Here is a 19,612-nt window from a genome sequence, read left to right as displayed (position 1 = left end):
CACTATTATTTATTCAGAAACACTTCCCGTTATCTTATACAGAAATGCTTTCCATCTACATGATCTATGTCACATGTTTTACCTGTGAAATATCTGTGCTTATTTCTGTCTGTGTAGCTATGGTAACCATGGTAATAGTAGCGTGTGATTCTGTTGTACAGATACCTGATGGTGGTGAGCACCCTGGATGGACGGGTGTCGGCCTTGGACGTCGGGGACAAGGGTCAGCTGATGTGGTCAGTCCAGGCTGACTCCCGGCCACTGCTGTCATCAAGTATCAGCAAAATGGAGGTGGGCTGAAAAAACTTCTTGTTGAACTAAACTGCTAAATCTATATTCACAATTAATAAATGAATCAGTCAATAATTCCAACTTGTAAGAAACAAACTGCTTGTGTAATACTAGTAGTGTGAACACAAACTGGTTCAGGGCCCGTGAAGATCCGGGGTAGAATAGGTCTTCAGCAACCCATGATTGCCGTAAAAGGCAACTATGCTTGTCGTAAGAGGCGACTAACGGGATCGGGTGGGCAGGCTCGCTGACTTGGTTGATACATGTCATCGATCCCAATTGCCCAAATCCATGCTGATGTTGTCAATCACTTGCTTGTCTGGTCCAGACTCGATCACTTACAGACTGCCGTCATATAGCTGGAATATTGCTGGGTGCAGTGTTAAACAACAAACAAACTGGTTGATGGCTGCAGCCTTTTTTTAGCTGGGTCAGTGGAACAGCACAATATAACCACAATATAACTATTGCAATACATATCTTATCATAACCATGATTACTCAAGTATTGTGATACGTCATGATATGTTTTGATACCTGATGTGTGCATCATGATCGCTATCGTTGGGACTTGCTTGTACAATCATGATTAGTGATTGGAAATCTATCAAGTGATAATCATCGAAATTAATCGGTTAGCTTCATTTTACTGATTTTCATTGTTAGGATCAGTAAAACTTGATCACACGTAACTATAACATACACAAATACTTACTTCAGCAATATTTTTTTGTTAAAAGACACTGGCACACCCTTTCTCACATTGTTCTCCAAGTACATGTATAAACATGAATAAACCTTCTCAGGAAGCAAACCTGTCTCAGGGTTGAGGGGGATGGGGAAATCGTATTTGTTCGACTGCCTAGTCTTTTGGACCTTCAGATCAATCTTTGATTAATTCGATTAATCATAACACCACCACGTGACTCCGCTGATTTCTGATCAATATAGAACAAGATATTCACTATTTATAAGTACAGAATGAATTTCTTTTGGTATGGAATTTGAACAGGACCATGATGATAGTAAAACATTACAAAACTCGGTTTATGCACGTTATACATGTTATATCAAATTATGAACAGTTGTTGGTCTTTTGACGCCTTCATGAGTATCTACATTTGCCTGAAGCTCAGCATCACTCTCCCTATTAACATGATTAAAAAGATATTTGTCTTGTAATTTCAGGTGATGCGTGAAGGTGTGCGGACACGACTTATTCCATCACTAGATGGCGGCCTGTACCAGTACGATGGGGACAGTATTGAGGCTGTTCCTATGACGGCTGAGACACTGCTGTCTTCATCCTTCCGATTGTCTGACAACACAATGATGATCGGTGGGAAGGACATCCGGACATATGGAATAGATCCCACTACCGGACAGGTAAGCCTCCTGTCATTGTGATACGTACATGATGTTAAGGGTTATAGTCAGTTTTTCTGGACAAACGTCACGGGCTAGAATGGGTCTTCAGCAACCCATGCTTGGCGTAAAGAGTGACTATGCTTGTCGTAAGAGGAGTGAGTATTGTTTAACTCCGCTTTTAGCAATATTCCAGCAATATCACGGCGGGGGACACCTGAAATGGGCTTCACTCATTGTAATCATGTGCGAACACTTTAACCATGTTAACCACGAGGCTACCATGCCGCCCCTGTCGTAAGAGGAGAATAACATGATCGCGTGGTCAGGCTCGCTGTCTTGGTTGATGCATGTCATCGTATCCCAATTGGGTAAATCCATGTTCATGATGACAATCACTGGATTGTCTGATCCAGGCTCGATTATTTACAGACTGCCATCGTATAGCTGGATTATTGCCAAGTGCTGCGTGAAACAACAAACAAACAAACAAGACTTTGTCATACATGTTTCTCCATCACCAGTGAATACAAGTGGCTGACATGTGATGTAGTGGTGTGGTGTGGTTTGTCTGTGTGTAATATCAACAAATAAGCCCTTCTCGATGCACAAACTTTGTGTGAATCGTAATCACAGTGAATCAATGTCGAGAGAAGAGACCTAAAGAGAGAAACATTGCTGTTTGTGTGATGTAATCTGGATGCTCTTTGGTGTGAGTAATTGTTGGTTTCCCTCTCTGTAATTAGGTCATCGCTTGATTCATGGTAAAAAAAATGGTGACTACACCTTATCCTGGCCGTATGTTTTCATGGACGTCATTGGAATTTAGTGTATTCAATTCTGTGACGTATTGAGAGTGGGGGTCAGGTAAATCTGGCTATCATTATGCATTTCCTCATAACATTCATAAGGGAACATAGCATGTCTGTGCTATTATCACAGCTTTCAAACAGCGTTAGAAATTGTCACTAGTCCTGTAGTCCTTACCTAACTGCCCAATAGTAAAGGTATCCTAAGGACTAGTAGAAATTGGCCCATTTTAAGGGTTTTGCTATATGTTATCATTATAAGGACTAGTGGACAAAAACTGTTAGTTTCTAACCCTGCAAAGTTTCATATTTCTCTTGGTAATATGTAATATATCTATTGAAATAATGCAGGATAAATATACAAATGTAAAAAATATTTAGATTTTGTTATATTTAAAAAAACATGTTTCTTTTAAACTGGTCTAAGTGGACTTGTTACACGTTGATAATATAGATTTTTAGTGCTATTTTCGTGATTTTCAGGATATTTGTAATGTTAAAATTTAAGTTTGTGTTTACTGTTCTGATCATGTTGCTATTGATATTGATTTATTTCTTAACATTTTGATTTGTTCAACCCACAAACATACTAACTCACACTGATATAGAGATGGCATCTCTCTGTTCTTATTGGGAAAGTTGTCACTTATGGTACAATTATAGCCTAGCACAGTCCTCTCTCAAAAAGGGAGTCCTGTTTGATTTTGGTGGAAACGTCCTAGATGTTTGTGCTGTTTGTGTTGTAGATCCGCTACCTCTGTACAATGGCAGGATGTCACGATCTTAGCCAGGGCGAGAGTCGAGCTGATGATGATCTGATTGTCATCACACGCAACACTCAGACCGTGCGTGCCGTTGATGCAAGGATTGGGGCGGAGAAGTAAGAGCAATCATTTCTAACACCTCTAAGTGATATTTCGAGGTAGTATCAATAAATAAAGGGTTGACTTAAAGATGTCAACTTGTTTATTTTTTCAGTGTACCCATCATCTTCCCGAGGCAAGAGAGTTAACTGACTTTAAAAGTCCAGTTTCCACCCTTGCCGAACTTGGCTGGAATTCCTGGGCTCAATCATAGCGCATCAGTGGTTATTACGAGTTATTTCCCTTCTAAACCTCTCCTATGGACCAATCAGATTCCACCTCTCGTATCACTTGCATTTGATTCAAACAAAATGGCAGCGCCCAGTCAAGACGATCTGATCGATAATCAGGATCTATATTGTGACAAAACGGGTCTTCCATTGGGAAGTTCACCAAATCACATGAGCACCTTGATTAAAATCATGAAAGGGTTTGGAAAATATCTGTTGAAAATGAGGTGGCGGTGCACATGTTTTGCAAATCCTGCAATCGACCGAAATCAGCACGACAGTTTACGAACCGGATTTATATTTCGTTGCGTTATGTTGATTATACTATGCATAGACTCGTTAGTCCAGCCAAAATGTAACTCCATAATACCAGCAAGGGTGAAAACTCGTTAACTCTTTTGCCTCGGGAAGATGTGTACCTGTACAAGGTACTAGTGCCTTTACCAGAAGATTGCATTGAAATAATAAAGAGGTGGAAAGCCATTAGCAAACTCTGTCTGCCTTCAATTTCATTAAGCTCTGAATCATCCTTGCGAGGCAAGGGAGTTAACAGACTCTAAAAGTCCAGTTTCCACCCTTGCCAAACTAGGTTGGAATTATTGAGTTTTATCTTGGCTGGATGAACCACTTGTGAATTGGACACTACTTGTGAATCATGTAATTTTGTTGATAACATATTAAGGATGGATGAAGCCACTTTGTAATGTTGTGTATAACATATTTGCTCATGAATCACCATGAAATGAGGCAAATAGAAGCCAAGATTTTATCTCAGAGTGCATGAATAGGCGTCTCAGGGGTGAGGAGTTCTAAAGATTTTGGAGCCCCGCCAGGGGGTTACGCCTCTGCCATGTAGTTGTAGGCCAGTTTGGAGAAGGGCCAGTAACTTGTAAAAGGAGCAAGCCCTCCTGGCTACAGACAAATTTGTTGTTTAATCTACCCCTGGATATTCATAGAAACTTTGTGTCAGGCAATGAATGAATTCAGCCCGTGTGTTGTACACCTTGTATTTTTTAACACTGTTTAAAGAAGGAACTCATTAAAACAAACATTTGACTGCGTTTACCATGAAAACATTTTTCTTAGTATCATTCAGTCCAATTATTTACTTTCAAACTGACACCAAGCAATAACATGATCCTAATTAATGGTCACCAGGTTTGAATTGGTATAACTTGATGACTTCTTCATGACATTTATATTTCTTTGCCGTTAGGTGGAACTTCAGTGTAGGTCGCCATGAGATAGAGATCATTGATGGCCAGAAGCCCAGTCGCCCAGAAGAGATAGATGATGATGATGACGATGGTGTCACCATTGCAGCGTGTAATCCAGGTGGGAACCTTCTCTTGAGAGTTCAAAGTTGTGTCATTCTCGCTGTAGCACTTATCCCCGTGAAATACTCGCTGATTGGAAATAATACTGACAACATTTCATAACCAATCATGCTGATATGACATTTTTAATGGATATATTTCAATGTGTATTTATCTCTCAACAAAGCCACTCATTAATGATTTTATTATCCCCCGCCACGCGAAAGCGCGGAGCCGGGGACATAGTATTCACGACCGTCCGTACGTCTGTCTGTACGCTGTCCGTACGACCCACCTGTTTGTTGCCACGATATCTCAAGAACTAAACACTGGATTGTCTTCATATTTGGAACTATGGTGTATATACAGACCCCGCAGACACCAGTCGGTTTCGGTGACCTTGACCCCATTTCCAAGGTCACATCAGGCAAATCTGCTTTTGGAGCTGGAAAACGGTGTTGCCGCAATATCTCAAGAACTAATCGCTGGATTGTCTTCATATTTGGAACTATGGTGTATATACAGACACCACAGCAGACACCAGTCGGTTTTGGTGACCTTGACCCCATTTCCAAGGTCACAGGCAAATCTGTTTTTGGGGTTGGAAAACGGTGTTGCCACGATATCTCAAGAACTAAACATTGGATTGTCTTCATATTTGGAACTATGGTGTATATACAGACACCGCAGCAGACACCAGTCGGTTTTGGTGACCTTGACACCATTTTCAAGGTCACATCAGGAAAACGGTGTTGCCGCAATATCTCAAGAACTAATCGCTGGATTGTCTTCATATTTGGTACTATGGTGTATTTCAGACTCCGCAGACACTAGTCGTTTTTGGTGACCTTAACTTAATTTTCAAGGTAACTGCAGGGAAATCTGTTATTTGAATTGCAGGAATTTGGGTAATTATTTCTAATGGTACGACAAATAGTTCCATGGAGGTATCTAACACAGAAAATAATAATATTCAAAAGGAATAAAATATTTGGAAAAAAACCCACACATATCGCATAAGGCGGCGGGGGACATTTCATCACTTTGTGACAAATACTTGTTGATGCTTGTCCCCCGTGAATACGACCACAAGCTGTAAGATGCAATTGTCCAGACAACCACTTTTAGGCAAGGTGAAATTGACAGGTGATGATGGTGAACGAGTCCCTTCAGAACAGATATATTTAACATGATTGTTTACATTTTAATGACTGAATTCATAAAGTGCATAAGAACTATGCAGCCATCACGGATCTGAACCTGCAGTCTCTTTTTGTGTTTGTTTGTTTGTTTGTTGTTTAACGACGCACACAGCAATATTCCAGCTATGTGATGGTGGTCAATGAATAATGGAGTCTGGCCCAGATAATCCAGTGGTCAACATCATTAGCATCGATCCAGGCAATTGGGATACGATGTCATGCATGAACCAAGTCAGCGTGTCTGACCACCCAAGCATAATGTTCTTGTGAACTGGACCGCCTCCGTGGTCTATTGGTAGAGCGTCCGCCCAGAGAGCGGAAGGATCGGGGTGCGATCCCCGGCCGCGTCATACCAAAAGACGTTAAAAGATGGGACTTGTTGTTACCCTGTCTGGTGCTCAGCATTATTGGGCTAAAACAAGGACTGGTCGGCTCGGAGTCAGTATACTGTGTCTGAGCAATGCTGAGTGAGCTATTCATGTTAAACTGTGACATGGTATTTCAGTGAGCTAGCACTATAAATCGGCATCAGTCAACACACACACACACATGCATGCACGTTGTCATATAAGTGCAATAATCTTGGATGTGATGTTAAACACAATTTCACCTCACCTCTTGTGAACTGACAAGGTCCGTTTGTGGTGTTATTACAGGTGAGGGCTTGTCGCCAGAGGAAATGTCGGACTTGGAGGGAAACCTGAAGATTATTGTGCCGGAGGGGATGATAGTGGCCCTCAACCCTGAGGACTCTGTCAGTGTCATGTGGCAACACAAGGTAAGGCCGAAAAAATATTCGGAAACTCTGTGATACGTGGCCTTCGATATGATAGATGATAGGTATGAACCAGTATTGTGATACATGACAATACAAGATACTTAGTTGTAACTTACTTAGTAAGATTAACCAAATCTAAATAGGGATAAGGTGTGGTTATTGTAACACACACCTTATTGTGACGCACACTTCACTTTGGCATACACCTTATTGTGACACACACCTTATTGTGACACACACAATTACATGCTTAATGTGACACACACCTTATTGCTACACTCCTTATTGATACACACACCTTATTCTGACACACACCTCATTGTTACACACACCTATTGTTGCACACACCCTATTGTTTCACACACACCTATTGTTACACACACCTTATTGTAACCCACACCTTATAGTAACACACCTCATTGTTACACACACCTATTGTTACACACATCTATTGTTACACAAACCATATTCTCTTTCAGATTAAATCCTCCTTGGGGCACTTATTGCATTTTCCTGGCTCAAGAAAATCTACATGACATAGTTGTAACCATTTTCCTTAATAAAAATTGTTACCACACAAAAAACTTTGTTTTTGTCTGATATACGTCCACCCTTATGGTGCCTCACCCTCCACGGCGCGTCACGCCAAGGGAAGCAACTCTCACCCAAATCACTTTCCTTATGTCATCTGACTAAGACAGACGTGCTGTTTTTTTCAAGACAAAACAAAGTACAAGATAATCGTTCGTACAAGAACCATGGCAGACCAAACTGTATGTATGGTACATTTCTTTCATGCAAAGGCGTAATACATCGCATTGTGAAGTTATAAAGTTGTAATTATGTGACACGTGTACGATACCTTTGAAAACAAAGGCCGTAGTAGCGTCCATTTTGTAGTGCCACGTATGATACATGTAACACCAGGGCCATCAAAAACGGCTTGGGTTTTTTAATGTTATATCATCGGGCTTTAGCCTACAATCTTTTCCTTTAATAAACCCAAGGTGGTGTGTTATTTATTTTTAAATTACACTTACCTTTTTTACGGGTTTTTTACACCTTCGCGCGTAACACGCCCACTTTGGTGTTATAATTATACTATGACATTGGCTGTTAGTATCGCGTTACCAATCGCATTCTAAATTACGCCTTTGCTTCTAGTTGCACAATTTATGCACGTATCTTTCCGATCTTTCAATCGCACTGATACACTTTATTACCCTTCCCGCCAAACTCAAAAATTACGGTCTTTTTTACAGACCTTCAAACTGTGTACGGGGTGCTCGGCCTCGATTCCCCCCCAAGACAGGCATGATACTTGCATAAAGTGTTTGGCCGAAGACGGGCATGACGATGGGTCATGCCCGATCTGTGTTGCATTTACACCACGGGCGCAAAAAAAGAGGAAGGTGGACCTCTTACACTTTAAGGGTCTATTGAAGGCGGGGGTGGACATTAGATCGGCAAAGACCGCCCCCCCCCCATCTAAAAAAGTAAGAAGGGGAAAAAAAGCAGCTGAGACTGTCTCCTCCGCTCCCTCCCCGGGGGCCGGGGGAGAAGGCTCTAGGGTCCCCGTCACAATCACTGCACCCTCTCCTGCACCGTCTTTGGCAGACATCTCTGCCTTGTTGAGGTCGCAGATGGCGTCGATGATGGAGGAGGTAAAGTCTCAGCTCCGAGAGGAGATGCGGACCGAGCCTTCCCCGTTGTCGGCGCCGGACGCGGCTTCGAGACCTTGTGATATGCCCGGCGTCGGCCGAGGCAGGCCACTTGGTCTCGGGGACGATCTCAGACCGGGCTTCGGCGCCGGCTCGAGGTCGCTCCCCAGCGGAGGGGTGGCGGGCACTGGCCCGTTCACTACCGACGCACAGTTCTCCCTAGCGGAGCCAGACGCCTCTTCCGAGGCCGAGGCTTCCTCTAGCGGATTGCTAGCCCAGAGCCAGGTGGGTTCCCTTGAACCCCCGGCACCTCGGGACCGGGACTCGGCTTCGGGCCGGGTGCAGCCCGGGGATGCGAAGGCCCAGGCCTTCGGGCGTCCCCTTCCGACTTCGTCTGCCTCTTCTCTCGGGGAAGAGTCGATTAATTTCGGCTCGGAATCGAGAGAGGAGGAGTGGATGGAGGAGGGGGGAGACGACTCGGAGACCTCGGGAACATTTTCCTTCGTTTCCTCGTTGAGGCATGTACGGGACAAGATTGTCCAGGTACTGCCTCAGGTGGCTGCGCCTATGCCCCAGTCGGATCCGACTGAGTTCCGCCTTCCGGGGGACGCTTTTGCTCCGAGCAAGGCGCCCCAGGTGCGGCTCCGTATTCTGTCCTCATTGGTGCATGAAGTTATCAATCCTCTGTTGTCGGGTGCCCGCAGGAAGTTCGACCTGCCCGAACTTATTAAGCGGTACCCGTTAGCAGAGGATGGTGATTTTGAGGTACCGGTGGTGGACGAATGCGTCTGGACCTCCGTTACCCTGGGGGGGTCTTCGACCCCCAACTTGGCTAAGGTCAAGCAGGGCCGGCGGTTGCCACCCTTTCCCGCGTGCGGTACGGAGCTGAAGGCTGCTTACGTTTGCTTCGAGGAGCAATATCGTAACGCATGTCAGCAGCTCCGGGTGTCCGTACACTCCGCTTATCTGTCGGCCGTACAGAGGGAGTTAGCGGGAGAGGGGCCGGCCGACTCTTCGGAGTTGGCCGCGCAACTGACGGAGGTACATAGTCATCTTGCCAGGGACGCTATTCGTAGCTGTGCCTCGCAGATGATGTGCGCAGTCATGGGCATGCGCAGGCTGTGGATGTCGGTATCCAAATACTCGGCTTCCACACGCCAGGATCTACTTGCTTTGCCATATAAGATGGGTGCCACCCTCTTCCCTGGGGCTCAGCAGGTGGTCCGAGAGGCCGCACAGTTGTATGCCTCCATCAAGGATTCTAAGGCCTTGTTGGAGGTACCATGCGTTAAACCGCGTAAGCGGACCTCTCCACTTGCTTCCTCCTACGCTGATGCGCCGGGTCAGAAGTCTGCACCTGCTTGGAAGCAGCCGCTTCCTTCAGGTAAGGGCGCCGGGAGGAGCAAGAGAGGCAGGGGCCGGGGCAGGGCAGCTGGTCGAGGCCAGCAGCCTTTTCGCGGGGCCGGGAACCCATCGGGTTCCCATTAGCGCCCGAAGTGCCCCGGGCGGACCCACGGTCGCATGTTATCGAACTGCCGACAGCCGGGGTCCACTGCCTCAAGCCGGATGTCCCCGTAGGCGGCCGACTGGCTCTATTCCTGCAGGAATGGGAGACAGTCACATCCAATCCCTGGACCCTGTCCACTCTAAGGGATGGCCATTTGCCTCGGTGGAAACACCATCCGCCCCCCTTCTCCGGGATAAAGCACACTCCGGTGCCTGCTACCCTAGAGAGGGCGGAATTCCTCCGTGCCGAGGTCGACGCACTTCTTATGAAGGCTGCGATCGAACCGGTTCCCGTGGGACAGGAAAGCGAGGGCTTCTACTCGACATATTTCCTAGTCACCAAAAATGACGGAGGGTTCAGGCCTATTCTCAATCTGAGAAGGCTGAACAAACTTATAGAGGTACCGTCCTTCAGGATGGAGACACTGCGCTCGGTGATCTCAGCTGTCGAGACCGGAGAATGGCTAACGTCAATAGACCTAAAAGACGCCTATCTCCACGTACCCATACACCCCGAGTTCAAGAAATACCTCAGGTTTTCTTTCGACGGGAGGTGTTATCAGTTCAGGGTTCTACCATTCGGGATCGCTACGGCCCCGAGGGTGTTCACCAAGCTGATGTTGATTCCCGCCCAAGTGGCCAGGTCAAAAGGTCGGTTCTGCCATCCGTACCTCGACGACTGGTTACTAAGAGCTCTATCGCAATCCCTGAGTCAGATAGCTACACAACAAGTGATAGATATTCTGATCACTCTAGGGTGGATAGTCAATCTCAAGAAGTCAGATCTGAGCCCTACTCAGAATCTAGTCTTCCTAGGGGCGAATTTCAACACGGTGAGCGGAATTGTATCTCTGTCACAAGATCGCATTACCAAGGTCAGAAGTGTTACTTCCCAGTTCCTTCTGTCCGCCAGTCACACTGCTCGTACATGGCTCCAGTTACTGGGCAACATGGCGGCGACAGTGGATGTGGTTTGGCGGGCGCGCTTGAGAATGAGACCCATTCAACAAGCGCTCCGTCGACTTTGGGTGAACTCGGAAGATCTCGAGACTGTTCTCGAGACTCCGCAGTGGCTCAATGCACACCTTCAGTGGTGGACCGAGGTCGGGAATCTGTCCCGGGGGCTCCCCCTCGACACTCCCTCGCCGTCTCTCACAGTTCAAACAGACGCGTCACTCTCCGGCTGGGGAGGCGTTCTGAACGATCACACTGCCTCGGGACTATGGTCCCAGCAGGAGATCAAACTGCATATCAATGTGCTAGAACTGAGAGCGGTCAGGTTGGTGTTCCAACGCTTCCTGGATCTGCTTCGTGGCCAAGTGGTGCGTCTAGAGATGGACAACCAAACGGCGATGACTTACATCCGGAAGCAGGGGGGAACGGTGTCTCCGTCGCTTCTCCAAGAGACGTGGCAGTTCCTCCTATGGTGCGACTCACACGTTATCAGGGTGCTACCTGTTTATCTCCCGGGGGTAGACAACGTCCGTGCGGACGCTCTGTCTCGCCGGATCCTCGCTCCTCACGAGTGGAGGCTCGACCCGGGGATATTCGGGATTATCTCCCAGTTATACGGGTCGTTCCAGGTGGATCTGTTTGCGTCTGGGGTGAATCACCAGACACCAACGTTCTGCTCCCGAGTCCCCGACCCGAGGTCGGTGGCACCGGATGCCTTCCAGCTAGATTGGACGGACAGAATTCTGTGGGCATTCCCCCCAGTACCTCTGATTTCCAAGGTCCTGTCTCAGCTAGCCACTCAGCCTGCGCGACTACTTGTGCTCCTGGCACCCCTTTGGTCGGCGCAGAGTTGGTTTCCAGTCATACTCAGGTTTCTGGCTCAGCCTCCTGTTCTATTACCTTTACGACCGGACCTCCTATCCCAGAACGAGGCCCTCCACCCGAATCCCAGGATTCAGTGGGTGGCTTGGCCACTGTCCGGAATCGCCTCCAGGAGAGCGGTATTCCTGCACGAGTTGCAGACACAATACTGGCTTCGCGGAGGGATTCGACAAACGTTCAGTACGAGGATAGATGGGCCTGCTATGCGCGCTGGTGTGTCGATAGAGGGATTGCAGATCCCTTTTCTGCAGATCTCGTAGCCGTACTTGAGTTCCTCCAGTCGCGACTAGATGTCGGCCTGGCCGCATCGACAGTCCGGGGGTACTCTACAGCTATCGCTGCCTTTCACGTCCCCGTCGACGGGGCACTTTTGGGTGCGCACCCATTAGTGCAGCGTTTTTTAGCAGGTGTGGACAGGATCCGACCGCCTGTCCGGCGGATCAGTCCCCCTTGGGAATTGTCAATCGTTCTTGATTGGCTGTCCGGTCCTTCCTTTCGGGATCTGTCGTCTCTCTCTCTTCAGCTGTTGAGCTGGAAGACGGCGTTCCTTGTGGCGGTAACGTCCGGCAGACGGGTAGGCGACATTCACGCAATGTCAGCCGATCCCGAACTAACTGTCTTTCACCGGGACAGGGTCAGTATTCGCCTGCCGGACTCTTACCGTCCTAAGGTCGCACACGCCTTCCACGTGACGGCTCCTATTGAGCTACCTGCTCTTTCACAGCCTTCTTCGTCGGGGACCACTACAAGACATGCTCATGTCTTGGATGTCCGCAGGACCCTTAAGTCCTATATCAGCAGAACTAAGGGTATCCGTAAGGATAATCAACTATTTTGCTGTTATGGCGGTAGGAAGGCTGGCTCACCTGCGAGCAAGCAAACAATCTCCAGGTGGATAGTCTCTACTATATGTACGGCGTACACACTTCAAGGCAGGGACCCCCCTACCAAGTTGAAGGCTCATTCGGTTAGAGCAGTGGCTACGACACAAGCGTATGCCGCGGCTCTGCCCATTGAGGAGATCTGCTCCGCGGCTATTTGGAGCCAGCCGAGCACGTTCATCAAACATTACCAACTCGACAAACACTCAAGCGAGCGTGCTCGGTTTGGTCAGTCAGTTCTCCGAACTGGGCAAAGTTCTACATCTCTAGCCGATTGAGCCTTCGAGATTTTAGACCGCCCGGACCGGTTATAACACTGCTCAGTAACGGTCCGGATTTTATCTTCTACGGTCGATACAATACCAGCCATTACCACTCGATAATCATCGTATTTGCACATGCACTCCTTCGATTACGGGGACCCTCTGGCCTAGCTCTGTGCGGGTTTATAGGCTCTCGTGATCTGTGCCCCAATATCACTTGTTCAAAAAAAGTGTGGGGGGTGGGGGGTGTGTGTGTCTCGAGTTCTCGATATGATAAGCCACAAAGAATGGCTCTTTTCATGGTGTATGGTCGATAACGCCCTGTCTCCAGCCCCCGCCTTTCGACGGTGGTGCCTCACGATAAGGTTGGTTCCATTTATTGAACTCTTGTTTATTCATTGAAATAATCAAAATACGATGTATTTATGCACGCTTGTTGCTGACGGATGCCACTTCCTAGATTATCTTTAGGAGTCTATCTTGATGCAATAAGTGCCCCAAGGAGGATTTAATCTGAAAGAGAATTTTACAAACCTGTAGAGGTTATGAATTCTCTGATGAAATCCTCCTTGGGGCACGGCCACCCGCCTCCCCACATTCCGTCAGCATTAGACATATGGAAAGTGATTTGGGTGAGAGTTGCTTCCCTTGGCGTGACGCGCCGTGGAGGGTGAGGCACCATAAGGGTGGACGTATATCAGACAAAAACAAAGTTTTTTGTGTGGTAACAATTTTTATTAAGGAAAATGGTTACAACTATGTCATGTAGATTTTCTTGAGCCAGGAAAATGCAATAAGTGCCCCAAGGAGGATTTCATCAGAGAATTCATAACCTCTACAGGTTTGTAAAATTTTTACACACACCTCATTGTGACACACACCTATGGTAACATACACCTTATTGTTACACACACCTCATTGTTACACACACCTATTGTTACACACACCTATTGTTACACACACCTCATTGTGACACACACCTCATTGTGACACACACCTCATTGTGACACACACGTATTGTAACACACACTCCACTTTGGCACACACCTATTGTTACACACACCTCATTGTTACACACACCTCATTGTGACACACACCTCATTGTTACACACACCTCATTGTTACACACACCTATTGTAAAACATGCCTCAGTGTGACACTCTCCTTATTGATACATACTCTTTATTGTCATGCACACCTTATTGTTACACACTCTTTATTGTTACACACACCTTATTGTGCCACATACCTATTGTAACACACACCATATTGTGATACACACCTATTGTTACACACACCTTATTCTTACCCACCTGTTTCCGCCAGTTCTCCAGCCCGGTGTCACACACCGTATTGTAACACACTACTTATTCTTACCCACCTGTTTCCGCCAGTTCTCCAGCCCAGTGGCACACACCGTATTGTAACACACACCTTATTGTAACACGCACCTTATTCTTACACCACTGTTTCCGCCAGTTCTCCAGCCCGGTGGCCAATGCATGGCTGATGCACCAGGGCCAGCTGAAGCAGATGAGTCTGTTTGACACGCGCCATGTTCCAGCCATCTCCAGCTTCCAGCCCGACGACATCGACAGCCCCCCAGGAGACCCACTGCTTTATGTTGGTGAGTTCAACACAGCCATCTGATGAAGAGTAGTCACTTAAAATCAAAGAGCCTCTCTTGACTACTGGGTGAAACTTGAACATGACAGGACAACCACTACAACTGCCCTGTGTTGTAGGTGTCCTTTGTGTAAATCAAGATTATGTAAGTTATATCTATACTTCATAAGTAAGCATCACTATTAAGTTTTGGGTGATAAGTTATGATTCGGCCAACTCAGAGAACACTAACCTTTCTGTTAGCTGGTTTCTGTAATGGAGTACTATCGAGGGCATCTATTGCACTATTGCAACAGTACTGAGGTGATACATTGGAAATGTTATGGTTCTCATGTACAAGGGATTTAAACCAGTACATGCTGCTCAGAATGTCAAAGATCTTCCACTGTCTGTCTGTGCTATAGGTGTGCATCAGAACCAGGTTTACATGCTACTCAGAATGTCAAAGATCTTCCACTGTCTGTCTGTCTGTGCTATAGGTGTGCATCAGAACCAAGTTTACATGCTACTCAGAATGTCAAAGATCTTCCACTGTCTGTCTGTCTGTGTTAAAGGTGTGCATCAGAACCAGGTTTACATGCTACTCAGAATGTCAAAGATCTTCCACTGTCTGTCTGTCTGTGTTATGGGTGTGCATCAGAACCAGGTTTACATGCTACTCAGAATGTCAAAGATCTTCCACTGTCTGTCTGTCTGTGTTATGGGTGTGCATCAGAACCAAGTTTACATGCTACTCAGAATGTCAAAGATCTTCCACTGTCTGTCTGTCTGTGTTATAGGTGTGCATCAGAACCAAGTTTACATGCTACTCAGAATGTCAAAGATCTTCCACTGTCTGTCTGTCTGTGTTATAGGTGTGCATCAGAACCAAGTTTACATGCTACTCAGAATGTCAAAGATCTTCCACTGTCTGTCTGTCTGTGTTATAGGTGTGCATCAGAACCAAGTTTACATGCTACTCAGAATGTCAAAGATCTTCCACTGTCTGTCTGTCTGTGTTATGGGTGTGCATCAGAACCAAGTTTACATGCTACTCAGAATGTCAAAGATCTTCCACTGTCTGTCTGTCTGTGTTATGGGTGTGCATCAGAACCAAGTTTACATGCTACTCAGAATGTCAAAGATCTTCCACTGTCTGTCTGTCTGTGTTATGGGTGTGCATCAGAACCAAGTTTACATGCTACTCAGAATGTCAAAGATCTTCCACTGTCTGTCTGTCTGTGTTATGAGTGTGCATCAGAACCAAGTTTACATGCTACTCAGAATGTCAAAGATCTTCCACTGTCTGTCTGTCTGTGTTATGGGTGTGCATCAGAACCAAGTTTACATGCTACTCAGAATGTCAAAGATCTTCCACTGTCTGTCTGTCTGTGTTATAGGTGTGCATCAGAACCAAGTTTACATGCTACTCAGAATGTCAAAGATCTTCCACTGTCTGTCTGTCTGTGCTATAGGTGTGCATCAGAACCAAGTTTACATGCTACTCAGAATGTCAAAGATCTTCCACTGTCTGTCTGTCTGTGTTATAGGTGTGCATCAGAACCAAGTTTACATGCTACTCAGAATGTCAAAGATCTTCCACTGTCTGTCTGTCTGTGTTATAGGTGTGCATCAGAACCAAGTTTACATGCTACTCAGAATGTCAAAGATCTTCCACTGTCTGTCTGTCTGTGTTATAGGTGTGCATCAGAACCAAGTTTACATGCTACTCAGAATGTCAAAGATCTTCCACTGTCTGTCTGTCTGTGTTATGAGTGTGCATCAGAACCAAGTTTACATGCTACTCAGAATGTCAAAGATCTTCCACTGTCTGTCTGTCTGTGTTATGGGTGTGCATCAGAACCAAGTTTACATGCTACTCAGAATGTCAAAGATCTTCCACTGTCTGTCTGTCTGTGCTATAGGTGTGCATCAGAACCAAGTTTACATGCTACTCAGAATGTCAAAGATCTTCCACTGTCTGTCTGTCTGTGTTATGGGTGTGCATCAGAACCAAGTTTACATGCTACTCAGAATGTCAAAGATCTTCCACTGTCTGTCTGTCTGTGCTATAGGTGTGCATCAGAACCAAGTTTACATGCTACTCAGAATGTCAAAGATCTTCCACTGTCTGTCTGTCTGTGTTATAGGTGTGCATCAGAACCAAGTTTACATGCTACTCAGAATGTCAAAGATCTTCCACTGTCTGTCTGTCTGTGTTATAGGTGTGCATCAGAACCAAGTTTACATGCTACTCAGAATGTCAAAGATCTTCCACTGTCTGTCTGTCTGTGTTATAGGTGTGCATCAGAACCAGGTTTACATGCTACTCAGAATGTCAAAGATCTTCCACTGTCTGTCTGTCTGTGTTATGGGTGTGCATCAGAACCAAGTTTACATGCTACTCAGAATGTCAAAGATCTTCCACTGTCTGTCTGTCTGTGTTATGGGTGTGCATCAGAACCAAGTTTACATGCTACTCAGAATGTCAAAGATCTTCCACTGTCTGTCTGTCTGTGTTATAGGTGTGCATCAGAACCAAGTTTACATGCTACTCAGAATGTCAAAGATCTTCCACTGTCTGTCTGTCTGTGTTATGGGTGTGCATCAGAACCAAGTTTACATGCTACTCAGAATGTCAAAGATCTTCCACTGTCTGTCTGTCTGTGTTATAGGTGTGCATCAGAACCAAGTTTACATGCTACTCAGAATGTCAAAGATCTTCCACTGTCTGTCTGTCTGTGTTATGGGTGTGCATCAGAACCAAGTTTACATGCTACTCAGAATGAGAAAGATCTTCCACTGTCTGTCTGTCTGTGTTATAGGTGTGCATCAGAACCAAGTTTACATGCTACTCAGAATGTCAAAGATCTTCCACTGTCTGTCTGTCTGTGTTATGGGTGTGCATCAGAACCAGGTTTACATGCTACTCAGAATGTCAAAGATCTTCCACTGTCTGTCTGTCTGTGTTATAGGTGTGCATCAGAACCAGGTTTACATGCTACTCAGAATGTCAAAGATCTTCCACTGTCTGTCTGTCTGTGTTATGGGTGTGCATCAGAACCAAGTTTACATGCTACTCAGAATGTCAAAGATCTTCCACTGTCTGTCTGTCTGTGTTATAGGTGTGCATCAGAACCAAGTTTACATGCTACTCAGAATGTCAAAGATCTTCCACTGTCTGTCTGTCTGTGTTATGGGTGTGCATCAGAACCAAGTTTACATGCTACTCAGAATGTCAAAGATCTTCCACTGTCTGTCTGTCTGTGTTATAGGTGTGCATCAGAACCAAGTTTACATGCTACTCAGAATGTCAAAGATCTTCCACTGTCTGTCTGTCTGTGTTATGGGTGTGCATCAGAACCAGGTTTACATGCTACTCAGAATGTCAAAGATCTTCCACTGTCTGTCTGTCTGTGTTATAGGTGTGCATCAGAACCAAGTTTACATGCTACTCAGAATGTCAAAGATCTTCCACTGTCTGTCTGTCTGTGTTATGGGTGTGCATCAGAACCAAGTTTACATGCTACTCAGAATGTCAAAGATCTTCCACTGTCTGTCTGTCTGTGTTATAGGTGTGCATCAGAACCAAGTTTACATGCTACTCAGAATGTCAAAGATCTTCCACTGTCTGTCTGTCTGTGTTATGGGTGTGCATCAGAACCAAGTTTACATGCTACTCAGAATGTCAAAGATCTTCCACTGTCTGTCTGTCTGTGTTATGGGTGTGCATCAGAACCAAGTTTACATGCTACTCAGAATGTCAAAGATCTTCCACTGTCTGTCTGTCTGTGTTATGGGTGTGCATCAGAACCAAGTTTACATGCTACTCAGAATGTCAAAGATCTTCCACTGTCTGTCTGTCTGTGTTATAGGTGTGCATCAGAACCAAGTTTACATGCTACTCAGAATGTCAAAGATCTTCCACTGTCTGTCTGTCTGTGTTATGGGTGTGCATCAGAACTAAGTTTACATGCTACTCAGAATGTCAAAGATCTTCCACTGTCTGTCTGTCTGTGTTATAGGTGTGCATCAGAACCAAGTTTACATGCTACTCAGAATGTCAAAGATCTTCCACTGTCTGTCTGTCTGTGTTATGGGTGTGCATCAGAACCAGGTTTACATGCTACTCAGAATGTCAAAGATCTTCCACTGTCTGTCTGTCTGTGTTATAGGTGTGCATCAGAACCAAGTTTACATGCTACTCAGAATGTCAAAGATCTTCCACTGTCTGTCTGTCTGTGTTATAGGTGTGCATCAGAACCAAGTTTACATGCTACTCAGAATGTCAAAGATCTTCCACTGTCTGTCTGTCTGTGTTATGGGTGTGCATCAGAACCAAGTTTACATGCTACTCAGAATGTCAAAGATCTTCCACTGTCTGTCTGTCTGTGTTATGCGTGTGCATCAGAACCAAGTTTACATGCTACTCAGAATGTCAAAGATCTTCCACTGTCTGTCTGTCTGTGTTATAGGTGTGCATCAGAACCAGGTTTACATGCTACTCAGAATGTCAAAGATCTTCCACTGTCTGTCTGTCTGTGTTATAGGTGTGCATCAGAACCAAGTTTACATGCTACTCAGAATGTCAAAGATCTTCCACTGTCTGTCTGTCTGTGTTATAGGTGTGCATCAGAACCAAGTTTACATGCTACTCAGAATGTCAAAGATCTTCCACTGTCTGTCTGTCTGTGTTATAGGTGTGCATCAGAACCAAGTTTACATGCTACTCAGAATGTCAAAGATCTTCCACTGTCTGTCTGTCTGTGTTATAGGTGTGCATCAGAACCAAGTTTACATGCTACTCAGAATGTCAAAGATCTTCCACTGTCTGTCTGTCTGTGTTATAGGTGTGCATCAGAACCAAGTTTACATGCTACTCAGAATGTCAAAGATCTTCCACTGTCTGTCTGTCTGTGTTATGGGTGTGCATCAGAACCAAGTTTACATGCTACTCAGAATGTCAAAGATCTTCCACTGTCTGTCTGTCTGTGTTATGGGTGTGCA

General features: G+C 45.6%; 1 protein-coding gene across 1 annotated transcript in view; it reads left to right on the top strand.

Moving 5' to 3' along the window:
* Nucleotides 1-19,612, top strand: part of LOC139452036 (eukaryotic translation initiation factor 2-alpha kinase 3-like) — a 40,638-nt gene that overhangs the window by 2,733 nt on the left and 18,293 nt on the right. The window contains exons 2-7 of the mRNA XM_071233320.1: nt 162-291; nt 1,479-1,676; nt 3,211-3,344; nt 4,774-4,892; nt 6,732-6,853; nt 14,480-14,627. Of these exons, the coding sequence (XP_071089421.1) occupies nt 162-291; nt 1,479-1,676; nt 3,211-3,344; nt 4,774-4,892; nt 6,732-6,853; nt 14,480-14,627 (851 nt within the window). The remainder of the gene's footprint in view (nt 1-161; nt 292-1,478; nt 1,677-3,210; nt 3,345-4,773; nt 4,893-6,731; nt 6,854-14,479; nt 14,628-19,612) is intronic.

Source organism: Haliotis cracherodii, unplaced genomic scaffold (assembly GCF_022045235.1).
Source record: "Haliotis cracherodii isolate W230 unplaced genomic scaffold, xgHalCrac1.p SCAF_9, whole genome shotgun sequence".
Classification (NCBI taxonomy): domain Eukaryota; kingdom Metazoa; phylum Mollusca; class Gastropoda; order Lepetellida; family Haliotidae; genus Haliotis; species Haliotis cracherodii.
The sequence above is the reverse complement of the archived record's forward strand: the minus strand, read 5'-3'. Positions and strand labels throughout refer to the sequence as shown.